Source organism: Corticium candelabrum, chromosome 6, assembly GCF_963422355.1.
Source record: "Corticium candelabrum chromosome 6, ooCorCand1.1, whole genome shotgun sequence".
NCBI lineage: Eukaryota > Metazoa > Porifera > Homoscleromorpha > Homosclerophorida > Plakinidae > Corticium > Corticium candelabrum.
Genome location: NC_085090.1, coordinates 6,506,174 through 6,519,350, shown reverse-complemented (window position 1 = coordinate 6,519,350; position 13,177 = coordinate 6,506,174). Strand labels below are relative to the sequence as shown.

The 13,177-nt window shown below is 42.3% G+C and overlaps 1 protein-coding gene and 1 long non-coding RNA gene across 2 annotated transcripts; one reads left to right on the top strand and one right to left on the bottom strand.

The window, feature by feature from the left end:
• The first annotated feature begins 273 nt into the window (after nucleotides 1-273).
• LOC134181057 (uncharacterized) lies at nucleotides 274-7,265 on the top strand. Its single transcript, XM_062648256.1, has 9 exons — nucleotides 274-1,303; nucleotides 2,350-4,630; nucleotides 4,813-4,983; nucleotides 5,043-5,111; nucleotides 5,174-5,403; nucleotides 5,457-5,572; nucleotides 5,632-5,794; nucleotides 6,373-6,509; nucleotides 6,567-7,265. Exons 1-9 carry the CDS (start codon nucleotides 461-463, stop codon nucleotides 6,973-6,975), a joined length of 4,419 nt encoding a protein of 1,472 aa, XP_062504240.1. The 5' UTR covers nucleotides 274-460; the 3' UTR covers nucleotides 6,976-7,265.
• Nucleotides 1,933-12,127, bottom strand: LOC134181058 (uncharacterized). Its single transcript, XR_009970066.1, has 5 exons — nucleotides 11,666-12,127; nucleotides 11,507-11,591; nucleotides 11,138-11,313; nucleotides 11,006-11,073; nucleotides 1,933-2,374 (listed from the first exon to the last, which is right to left on the bottom strand). It is a non-coding gene; the product is annotated as an uncharacterized LOC134181058 (long non-coding RNA).
• Between the last annotated feature and the right edge of the window lie 1,050 nt (nucleotides 12,128-13,177).

Here is a 13,177-nt window from a genome sequence, read left to right as displayed (position 1 = left end):
TCTAATTCGTGAACAGACTTTAGTGTGCACACTACGATTACGTTATCCTAAGGAGTCGTACCCTATCGTGACGTACCTAGATGACCGACCGACCGGCCAGCTAGACGTAACACGTGATCGCTGCTGAGGCAAACACGTGACCAAATGTCAGTATCTGTTTCACGCTCGCGACCGACCTGCAAGGCTCGCCTCAGAAGAAGTGTGGATTGCAAATCAGGAATGGTGACACAACATCCGGGACTGCAATCCACACTGCGGGGCTACGAGGCAACGTTGCAAAGCTATGGGGTACGCCCTAGGACACTGTAGTGCTTCTTCATTTAGTGTTCCATTTACGTAGCGAAAGTTGATGTCACCATGTAAGGATGTGTAACTTACGGTTACAAACGAGGCAACGGTGCATATCAAAACACAATGGTATTTTGCCGCAAGTAGGATTTCTCTCCCAAGATCGACTGCCATGTGCGTCTCTGGTTGTTCCTGTTCCACATTGCTTCGTGCAGCTGCCGTTGTTGTGCTGCTAGCACTTCAAGCTTGCTGCGTTTCTTCACTATCAAACCAATGTTTACCGAGCAGTGTAGCAAACAACTGTCCGGATCCAAGAGACTACGCGATGTATGTCGATGGCACTACGGCTAACACCACCGTTGTCGGTGGCTTCTTCTCTGTATCCATGTGGGACAGAATTTCTGAGGAGACCCTCGACTACGTGTGCACTCTGTGTGACGCTAATAGTGCACAGTTTCCACCGCACCGCTTTGCTGTTGAGCAGGCCGAAGCTCTTCTGTACGCCACAGATTTGATCAATGCTATGGACAGGAACAGAATGCTGAGCTACAGGCTATATGACACCTGTGGGAATGACCAGACTCATGATAACTGTGTTGGAAGTCAGATGACTTGGCTGGCCTCTGAAAAACTGCCTAGAGTTTTAGCCTCTATTGTATGCCCGTTTTATCAAAAGCATAGCGTGTCGATGCCTGAATCGGAATTCGTTGAGTTGACAAAGAGTGTTGTGAATGAGGATAGCACAGAGTTTCTTCACACCGGCTTTTTGTCACTACTTGACAATCCGTTTTCCTACAGTTCTAGGGTGGAGAATGACGTTTATAGTCCCTATTACAACCGTTTTCTTATGCTGCAGCAAACCTGTGAGCTTCAAGCGTTGGTAGCTGTTGATTTTCTGGCACAGGAAGGTTGGGGTGATGTTACTCTTGTCACCAGTGGAGATTTCTGTGGTGGAGAGTCTACCTTGCTGTTCAAGCAACAGATCGATGACAAAGACCTGGACTGCCATTTCAATGTAGGTGACTAGATGACTAATTCGAAACAAGGCATCTAATGTAAAGTATATGGATGCAATCAGTGTGTCCTTATTAGAGTGTCTTTTGTGGCTTTTGATTGATTTTCATGAGGAGCCAAAAGATGTTTAGGAGACCTCTCTACTTTATGAATTATTTGTATTAGTACTTCTGTCCAACCTTCCCATTGGGTATGGAGAGAATCCACTAACAACCAGACCAGGGTGACAGTCAGCAACAGACAGGCCTCCAGTCAAGTAATTAGAAATCAGAGGTATCAGTATTTTGAAAAGAATGAAAGATAAAGCATTTTCCCGTCAATGTCTGATTATCTCTGTAAGGGTTATATTTTGGTTCCTTTGTGCACTGGCCTCTTTCCAACATTAGGAAGCTTAGGATGGTGGGAAGTATAGATGGTCTAAACATTAATTAGGAAGCTTACTATTGGAGTAGCTACCATGGTGGGAAGTATAATGTTTTGCAATTGCAAGGTGCATGCAAATTTGCATAATTGATGGCTCATCCAGTAGGTCAGATCTAAAACTGGTGTGTGTGTGTGTGTGTGTGTGTGTGTGTGTGTGTGTGTGTGTGTGTGTGTGTGTGCGTGTGTGTGGCTGATGTCAAGCAAGGGTTCAGAATGGTGACTATTTTAGTGCCTATGGCAATGAATTTTTAGATGACAACCAACTACAATTGTTAGCTGCCAGTGGCTAGTTCATGCATTAGTTACACAGACTGACACCTAAAATTATTGACTTTTGTCTGATTATCCAACTGACTGATCTAATTAAAACAAGCTTTAAGCAAAAGAGGTAAATGTTACATGTAAATGAGGATAAGAATATTAGCTCACTGAAAATGAATAAAAGTAGTGACTTCCTGAATTATCATAACGTCAGCAACTGTAGTTAGTCATATCAGGATTTGAGATTATTCTTTACAAAATGCTGTACCCGTATGTACAAAGTTGTTCTCACATGATATCATGGAAATGTTACCATAGCTTGACGTAACTCTGCCAGATAAAGCTGATTTGTGTTTCTGACAGGTTGCCTATCGACGGCAGCGACCCCCTGAAACAACAACAGATATGCCAAAAGACTATACACAATTGGCTATTCAAACCATTGGTGAAGCATATGAAGAAGATACGGCTAATACTTATTTACATCACCGTAAATTTTACGATGATTTGGAGCAGTCAACACACATTGTCTATCTCTCGTCTATTGAGTTTGCTGTTACCACTCTTCAAATCTTTAGTGAATCCGTTTTGTCACATGTCAATCGCACATATTCGTTTCTGTTTGGAGATTTCTGGGGTGACCCAAGAAAAGCAGATACCTTGTTTGAACTCATCGTACAATTGGTGAAAAATGGCCACAAAGTCTATGCTCTCAGGAATGATATTAATGGGACTGAAGTAATTCAGGAACACATGGCATCCATTCGTCTCAATTCATATGAGTGGACTCGGAACACGTGGTTGCAGCGATATTGGCACAGTTATTACAATTGTTCTGATCAGTGCAATGCTAATGAATCATTGCCTGCAATTATTAGACCAATTTTGAGAAACTACAAAGCTGCACTTGTCATGGTTGGAGTTTCTCTGATCAGAGAATTCGTAGAGATTCACTATGCTAACCACAAAGAACTACCTGAAACGTTCGATTTAGGTGACGGTTTTTTACCTTTCAAGGCCAATAGGACAATTGAGAACAAGGAGACCGGAAATACGTTAGTGTTTGGAGAAACAGGACACACACATCGCTCATTTTATTGGCAACAACCTTTGCAATGGCAATACAGGATTCTTGAATTAGAGATGGTGATCGAAACAGAAAGTGATACTGGAGGAGATAGAGTGTATTCTAGAGATATGAACGTCTCAGAGCATACATCAAATGAAACAATGCTGGGAATTGGGTCAAATGATACATCAAATGGAACAACTGGAACAACGGAGTTTACTTACGTTTTAGGTGGAAAAGAGTATGGGATATGGACAATTGATAGCAATGGGATAGAAAGCAACAATGGTCACCTCTATGTTTTTGTTAATAACTCTGAATTTCCCACTACTCCTACAGTCAACAGTGTGGATAATAACATGAATGTGGATAACAACACGATTGTGGATAACAGCACGAATGCCTCTGTAAACAGCACTGTCAGTTCGGAGATTCCCACTGTTGTTAGTACTTCTACTGTCAATATCTCCGACAGTGTTGGTAATATGACTGACTTTGGTAGCAATACTAATGGATCTCTTGTTAACAGCACTGTCATGTCCACTGTCATGTCCACAATGACACCAATACAACAGCAACCCCTTCCTAAGTTTCAAACATGCCCAACAACAGCAGTACCAACAACAACAATGCCAACAACAACAGTACCAACCACATCAGTACCAACAACGCTGACGATGAAACCAACGATGAAGTTTATTGACGACTCTTGTAATCCTGACAAACTGCACGGTATGGTCGGTCTCGTTGTTGTCATCCTTCTTCTGCTTATTGCCGTATGTCTCGTGTACATATGGAATGATAGTTGTGTACGAATAAAGAGTGACAATGATGAAACAGTAAGAAATGACAGCAATATAAAAGTGAGTGTGAAACGTGTTCTTAGATCACCAGGATACAGTATTGTGCTTGGTCTCACTCTGTTTTCGATCTGCATTTGCTTCTGGATCATATTCGGCGATGAGTCTTTCGATTGTGATAATCGTGGAGATGACTTCTTGGTGAATTTGGCGAATGGCGTTTGCTTCACTGTCTTACTGATTTACGTTGCCTGTCGAAGGTTTGAGAATCGTCTTGGACAACTGTGCCTTAAAATATTTGGCTTCCTTGCTTTGGTCATGATTCAGCTCATTGTGGCGGCTGTGGCTCACTTTGACAAAGTAGAGAAGTTTGATGACAACAGTACGGCAATTGAACATTGTTACCAAGAACGAGGCAAATCAGTAGTGGCTGGTTCGTACTGGTTTGGTGCCATTCTTCTGATTGCATTCATTGCTCTCCTCATTGTCGACTTGTGTGTAAAAAAGGATGAAGAAGATGAGCATCATTTGACTGTTTTTGACATTATCAGGACGTCGATTGCAGTTGCAGCCAGCATCCTGTACATGATTGGGTTGGTGTTTGTTGTGCACGTTGATAGTACATCACAGTGTCTTAATCATGGACGGTGGTTCATTTTCCTTGCGTTGTTTCCTGCATTTGTTGGTCTACTTGTGAGTGCTCTTCAAACTGTCAAAAGCATTCGTGAAAAGAGGAGAGAAATCCAAGAATACCGTTATTCTATAGAGCTGCTAAGTAAGTAGTCAGAGTTCCATTCTGTTGTCTTAACACATTATCTCCACGCATGTTCACACACATAGCCACACACACATTTCAGTATGTGACATTATGGCTTAGTAACCAGTTCTGTGTCGTAATCCAAGTGTTTTGTATTTATGCTTAATGTGTACGTACAAATGATGATGTTTTGTCCTAAGGAATTCGTAGTCAGTCTTCGCAAAAGCATCTCTATCTATTTGATGGATTTCCTCACCTCTCTGCCAAAACTGAAGGATCAAGCTTCATGCTTGACGAGGATGTCCTAAAAGAGATAGGCGAAGTGCTGATTGATCCTGGAAGGATAGACATCAAAGTTACAATTGGAAAAGGTACTGTACGTTGTAGCAAACTTTATGGTACTAAATTTTAATGTCTGCTTGCTGTCTAGGCAATTTTGGAGAGGTTTTCAAGGGTATGCTTGATACAGACAACGAAGTCGCAGTGAAATCGGTGCAGGGTAGGACACTGGCTATTTGCATTAACAGTGCTAATAAACAATATTATACAATATGATTTTAGATGTAACTAGTCAAAAGGAGGTGACTGATTTTATACGGGAAGGACTGCAGATGAAGGCATTTGATCATCCCAATGTAATGGAACTGGTTGGGATCTGTTGGCTAAACGACGACAGCGCAAAGGTACGAATGACTGCACCGTTGATCGTACTACCATTTATGGAGAGAGGAGATCTCAAGAACTACCTGAGAAAAAGCAGACCAGGAAAGCTTTCTCCGGAGGAAGCATTGGTTCGTGAAATGTTGATTCTCACAGCTCATCTGCTAACTATTTCTATGTTTAGAAAAGTCCAATCAATCTTGCTCAACTAGCAAAGTTTTGTCATCAGATTGGTATGGGAATGGAATATCTCAGCAAGCAGGGCATCATTCATCGTGATCTTGCCGCCAGAAACTGCATGTAAGGCTGTAGGTGTACGTAGTGGTTTCTGTCCTAATTTCATTGAATTACTAATACAGGGTGAACAATGATTTGGAAATAAAAGTGGCCGACTTTGGTCTTTCTCGTGAAATGTCTGAGGGCAAGGACTATTATAGGATGGGACATGGAGGCCAGCTGCCAGTGAAATGGATGGCACCTGAAAGTCTCATCGATTTCTTCTTCACAGAAAAATCTGACGTGGTAAGTGTCCACTGGTAATCTGCTTTGGCACGTGTTCTATTATGGTGCTAGAGTTCATTCAGAGTTGCCTAATGAGCACACTCAGACTATCTGCATTACTTAAATCCATCTTGTCTCAAGCATGAGGATTAATATTTCTGATTATGTTTTAGTCATTCTATGGGCATAAAAAAGCTTAAATTAAGGATTACAAAAATCAATCAAAATGATATAATGGACAATAATCACCTCCTTAGCAAGCACGTGACATCTATATACAACATATTCAGAGATGTTGGGACACATTAACAATGTCTCTGTGTATGTTGTGTGCATGTGGCTGCCTTTGAATGCACAGTATTGTTTGTGTGTGCAAGAGTCCTTAGGATTACAGGCTACATAATACCTTCATTAACTGCCAGGATATCGTAGCCTGGAAATTATCGAAGTGTTTGAATGACCTGTGAAAACTCTCAGAGTGAAATCATTTTAGTGGTGGCAGTAAAGTGACTCTGTTTGAATGTTTATACTATTTACTAATTGGTCAGGTAGTCTGTGGTGTTGTGATAACATACAAGTTGTTACTCTTATCTGTCTAGTGGGCATTTGGTGTTACAATGTGGGAAGTCATGACTTTGGCTCAAGTTCCCTATCCTGGTGTCTCCAATCAAGATGTTATTCCCTACCTTAAACGAGGAAATCGTCTCCACAAACCTGATGAGTGTCCATTTGAATTGTGGGCCGTGTAGTTGCAATATTCAGATCATTTGTAAGCTAATTTGTTGCTTTGCAGATATGAAATTATGAAGCGTTGCTGGATAATCAACGCGGAGGAACGTCCTACGTTCACAAGTCTGGTCCGGGATATTGAAGAATTCCTCACTGAGTTAATGAATTACTTTGATCCTAATGCTGCTGATGAACCTGTCCCACCGGATCCTTACTCAAACTGGTCTCAGGCACGTTCGGCCGAAATCATGGAGATCGAAGAGCAGGCTGAGAGAGAAAGAGCAAATCGTGAGAATGAGCCAGATGGTGGTGAAGGATTAGGATTAGAGCTTCTGGACAAGCTAGGACGAGGTGGTGATGTGGTTGTCAATATGACTGCAGTGGAGGAGAATGATGAAACACCTCGTTATCATCAGTCAGAGTTGGAGAATGAGGAAACACCTCGTTATCATCAGTCAGAGTTGGATGTTTAGAACTTGCACAACAGTGAGCAGTGCATTATCGTATCACAGCACAGCAATAAGCAGCTTATTATCGGTATCCATTATGTATCCATTATCATTATCGGTATCCATTATTGGTATCAGGTGTAGATAGTTGCAGCATGGTAATAGGTAGGTCATCTTCATGAGTAGCGAACAGATATTTGTAGTGATCTACAATTTGTGTTGACATTGTCATATAGTATGTATTGATGACATTGTCTAGTGTTGTGCGATTTGTGGAATGTCCTGCTAAGTACTAAACGTAATTTTAGTCACTACACAGTGAAGTCACAGGACTCAGGAGTAGTAAATTCAACTGGTAACTATCAAGTGTTACAAGCGAATTTGCCCTAACAGTGAACAGCATTTGTGGCACATGAAGTCATGTGAGTCACTTCAGGCTCTCATGGCAGGACAAGAGTTACTCAATCAGTAGTTAGGATCTGACGCCATGGAATTGTTCTACTTACTATAACTGCATGCACCATCAACGTATTGTGTATCCACATACAGCCTCAGCTAAAGAGGGGACGGTTATCTCCTGCCTTTTAAATTGATCAAATAAACAAATCCTGAAGTCTGACCACCGGGGTAAAGTTAGCTCTAGACACAATGAGTACGCTGAATGTTATAGGTAGCGATCTATTGGAGCATGGTTACAGATACTGGCAAGTATGTCCCTAGGCAGAATTTTGGCAGCTAGAATTTAGACAACTAGCTAAAGTCAACGTCAGATTACAGGATCACTGACAAGAGGGTTGACATTGCATACTTCAATGAATCGCTGTCCAGCAGCAGTAGCGCCGTTCATAGTGTTCTGTAGCATGTGGGAATACGTGTGTATTAGTACAGTGAGTAGTTACAAGGTTTCTCCTACCCAATAAAATAAAAACAAAAAATTCGTGTAGTGTTGCTAAACGTAGTGCCCGAAAAAAGTGGCTACACATACTAGTATAGGATATGGCATGCATGGCAGAATCAGTGACTGCAGTTAATAATTGCAAGGTCCTAGAATATCAAGCAATTAATGGATACTAGTCTATCTGTTTATGGGTGTCTTTCCCGTGGTCTTAGAGAGCAAAATCAAGTTGTTGATACTCATCACAAGGCAACTGTCTGAAAGCTAAAATATAAACCTCCAAGTATGGTAAGTTGTTAGCATCATCATCCTCATCATCCTCATACAATGATGATGCATGATGATGGTAATCAAATGCAAACAAATTATCTTAAAATCTTAATACTAGGTACTGTAATTCAGGAAATTTTTGCGAGCGATTAAATAGTTGCAAATTTTTGAATTCAAAAAAATCGCTAAATTAAATCTGCAAGTTGTAAAGGATCAAAATAATATTTTCTTGTTCTACATTATTGCATTAGTCTTTTATGCAACATGCTAACACGACTTGTTCAATGTATAGTGTTCATCAAATCACTACACCTGTTAGCTGTCCCTGGGCTACCATGTGCCCATGTGTTGGTTGCCTGGGAAAATGTTAGGTTGCCTGTCATAAACATGCAGTAGCTGCCTAATAATTAAAGAAGGCCCAAAAATTTTTGGGCACAATTAAGAAGTTATCCTTAAGTGTACCAATAATTATATTTAAATATGTTGCTGTCATTAGTTATATTAGGAAAAGCACCTAGACAACTGATATTGGAATATAGACTAAGAATTTAGACAAACTAAAATTCTTGTATGTAATTGCTAATCCTGCAAGAAGTTGTTACTGCATGACCTTCTTAGACGAGTATTGCAATTGATACTGAGAACAACAGACGGTATTAGCTACAACTAGTCACGCCTTTCACTCTTGCTGATCACCACTAGTTCGTTAGAAACGAACAGTAGCAGACAACAGAAACTATTAAATCTTAACACAGAACAGCTACAGGTATGTTGCCCAAACAGTGTGTAGTTGTTCTGGGCTACCTGCAAATGCCTGTTTGGTTGACCATCCAATATTTGTGGTTGTCCAGACCATCCAGGCTACACAATTTGGTGAACACTGCAATGGCTTCTTCAGCAGCTAACTGCCTGTCACTAATCTACTATACATATCATATGTATATGTACCTATAGTCTTTGCTAATATGTCAAAATATCTGAAACGCTAGGGTTTAATAGTTTATCCTAAGTTTTTCCTCAGCTAATTATTATACGTTATTGTATATCTGCGTCGCACACATAAACATGATGCAATTTTAACATAAAAGAAATATTACAAACAACAACAACAAACAAACAAAAAGAAACAAACTATCTCAGTCAACAGAAAAGCAGTGCTGCTGAAGCGTAAAGGTTGCAGTAACCATTCACATGCCAGATGTCCTGCTGTACGGTGAGACAGAATTCGAAGCCTCAAATTCATTGCCTTATATAATTTCTTGAATTACAGAATTTGCAATGTGTGAGCGTACTAAACCCGGAGCAACACCAAACCAGTTAGTTTAAATGCTTACCTGCTCTATATTTGGTGTAGACACGAGCATCTTCAATTCTTGACGGCTCTCTACGTCCGTTGAAATGAAGACACTCAAACGAGACGTCAATTCAACAGAACTCTAACGGGAGTGCCAAACGTTTCATCCAGAAAACTATCCACAAATCGTAAATTCTCTGAAAGAATCCTACCCACGTACAGTCAAATAGCTATAGGCGACACTGCCGGTAAAAATCCGCTTATCCGGGACATAACGGGTGAAAGTGGATTTACTGCTACTGTACATCCGTTATTGTTTCACTGATTACTGTATTGAAAGCTTCGAGAGCGCAGTACCGTTTGTAGATAAGATGCAGCTTGTTGCTCAGAAGTATAACGTAGACAGGCAGAACATAAATCCTAGACTCGAGTCAGTCTCTCCCCGTCTTCGTCATTCCCCGGATTGTCAATCCTCGCCGCGGATTGACAATCCGGGGAATGAACATAAATCCATGAAAGGGTAACCCGGGTATTTGGTATATTCTCTGTCAAAGAGGGTTAACAATGATAACCCAGGGGCGCTATCATACCTGCCAACCTCTGGACATGAAAACCCAGAGCTTGGACACCCAAATTCCCTGGATTTTAGTGTACAAATTCCACGCCCCCACGTAACGCACGCGCAAAAGGTACGGCCTTGCAGTTCCCATGATATTCAATGTAATTGCATGTGCTGTAGACAAACCGAAGCCACTAGGCCACAGACCAGACAATAACTCGAAAGATCATTAGAATCAGGATGGAACATGAGTGTATGACTTCGACTTCTCTATCTACTCTCTCGGTTGTATTCGTCAATCTGTTCAAGGAAATCCCGGGACATTTTGTGTCCCGACGGGTGACGGAGGGCCAAATCCCGGTACAATCCAGGGAATCCTGGGACGGTTGGTAGCTATGTGCTATGGCACTGCATGTAGCTGTCAGCATGTCAAAGCGAAAAACGATTGACTCTTACTGGCCAAGCAACAGTAAGTCTAATGACTCTTGTCCTGAGATGCAGACAGCAGCTGTCATACATAGTTTACATGCTTTACCATTCATACTGTACGGACACATACCAAGTATGCGTGGGAGTGTCCCATTGAGTCAAAGTTGCGCAGTTCCATGTATGTTTTCGAATTTACAAACACCTCTTCACAGCTGGCATATCCCGAACGACTTCGGTGACCAAGTGCCTTGCCTTAGAGCTCCAACACTGCGTTGCGTATATGGCAGTGTGTTGACATTCGTTCAGCACGTTGCTGCTTCTAGTGACCAAAGGGTTACTGTTCGAGCACTTTTAAACCCGAGAAAGACAGCGGGTTTCATCTAATTGTGCAGAACACTAACACTTTTACACCCACACAGGCAGCCTTAAACCACATTTTCGCAGCTGGTGTTCATGTGCAAGTAGGTATACATGTCAGCGAAGTGCACGTGTCAGCGAAGGGCTACTATTTTTCAATCACCTCAGAACATGGGCTACTATTTGAGTATGGGGAACACGTACTCGCAGATATACAGTATGACAATTCAGGCTTCATGCAAAATCTCACCTAGAACCGACTTGACGGCCACAGTCTGGTTACCGTCTAGAATGCCTTGTAAACCTTGCCAAAGTTACCTACACAACAACACAACATCACATACATCTGACTGCGTTTTGATAGGCACTCTGTGTGTCTCACCGCATCCGACGTTTTCTATGAGTTCGATCCTCTGCGGCTCGACGACGACGCCTTCGATCGCTTTGGCTACGTCCGCTTCTAATGAAAACATGTAATCTCGTTTCTCGGTCAGTTCTGGAACCCCTCAAATATGTTGATGTAAGTGTCGGCTCGTCGAACTGTCCTACGCATGTTCACTACGGACGAATGACACAGTGAGACAATGCTGTCACTTGCTTACGTGCACACACACACACACACACACACACACACACACACACACACACACACACACACACACACACACACACACACACAACTCCTCTAGCATCTACTGCAAGTACACGTTGTCTACTGCACGCATTCTTTTTTACATATACATAGACTCACTTGAAAATGGCAAAAGATATTTCTGCGCAACAGTTCTTGCTTGAAGAGACGTAAAGAAGCCATACCGCATGCGTCACCAGCGTTCCTGTAGAAGGAAGTCAACAGCTGCGAGCGTTTGCAACTCGCAAGTCTGATGAAACATCACAATCTGAGACTTACCAGAAATTACTGTACGCCTGTTAGGTACGAGAAGGCACATAGGGAAGAGAAAAATTCCCTTGTCATCATGAAGAGGAAATCCGTTGAGATGCTTGTAGAGAATGCCCTGCTCCGTCTCGTTCGCGTAGTAAGGACCGACAAAAGTCGCCAGAGTAGATCTAGTCGGAGTCAGACTCTGTATGCACTCGGCAGTTCGATGATTCCCGCAGGAGTCGTCGTCGATGCTATACCCAAACGCCACGTCTTCCTCTTCTGTCGCATTGTCTAGAATCTTTGTGGCGAGTATTAGAACTTCGGTTAGCTCGACGCTGGCACGCTGCACGGTTGCGTCGTCAGAACACAGAGAGCAACTCTTGCTACGCCATGATGAGATGGAGAAAACACCACCGATCACACTAGAAGATCCGGAAATATCTCCAGCTCCGTTCTGTTCACCTGGGCAGTCTGGGGGCGTCTTCGGGCAGCCGGCGTTAGCAGAGTACGGGCGACCGGCTAGAAAAAAGAATATAAACGTAACGTAGAGCTCGAGGTGGTTCTCATTGTCAATTGCGTAGAGGATGCAGATGCAATGAAATGTCTAGGTATAAGGGTTCCTCGTCCGATCATGGCGTAACTCTATCCGTGCAGTAATAATTAAATCAAGTAGATTATAGAATCTAAAAATGCGCATATGCACTCTAGAGATACCCGCATGCACGTGCGAGAAGAGCCCTAAAGTTTAGTAGACACAAGTGCTACAGGCATGCCAGAGTACGTCTCTGGCAAACACACATTGGTGGATGCAACATCTGTTTCAAAATCACATTGTTATAAATCAGAGGCGGCGGAACCGGGGGCAGGAGCTACAGCAGCAGCCCTCCAATATCGGGCAATACTGGACGCTATCACGCTATGTAATGGGACTTCGATTTAGCGAACGATGATCGAAGAAAATACTTTGGAAGTTTTGTTGCTTGCAAGTAGAAATAATACTGAATGGTGTTGCAGTTGACTAGCTTGATACAAATTGTTGTGATCATTTGTGTGCATGCTGCTCTGGTTATACTTCGGTCACAGATTAATTAATCAGTGACAACCAATCACATTCAGTTAAAAACAAAATGGCGGCAATCTGTTACGAAATTCCCTCCCCTCAATCTCAAGGAGTCGCCGCCCTTAGCATTTCAGCTAGCGTGTGCGTTGATTGTTTCGGTTACTCTCTGAGAACTTCCGTCAACATGCAATTGAAATAGCGGAATCAGATTGCTGTACAACAGCACTGTCTAGTAAAATCGCTAACTTTAATTATGTTTTACCGTTGCTTACATCATTGCAACAATTACCAGATCATGCAGCATGATATTACACCGAGGGGCGTATGCGTTTCCCGTGACAGCGGTACTGTACCGGAGAGTATCAGCGTACAAACAATCGTACGTGTACCCACCACGTGACATGGTAAAACTCTTTGTACAGTGTACCGACGTATGAAACACTACAGCGGCTTCGCGTAATAGAGGCTAGAGGGGGCTG

Bases quoted from the DNA above. Each gene is read 5' to 3' on its own strand.
- LOC134181057 (XM_062648256.1), top strand. From the start codon at position 461: ATGTGCGTCTCTGGTTGTTCCTGTTCCACATTGCTTCGTGCAGCTGCC. The intron at 4,631-4,812 runs GTAAGTAGTCAG...TTTTGTCCTAAG, and splicing joins TTATTCTATAGAGCTGCTAA to GAATTCGTAGTCAGTCTTCG. The intron at 4,984-5,042 runs GTACTGTACGTT...CTTGCTGTCTAG, and splicing joins CAAAGTTACAATTGGAAAAG to GCAATTTTGGAGAGGTTTTC.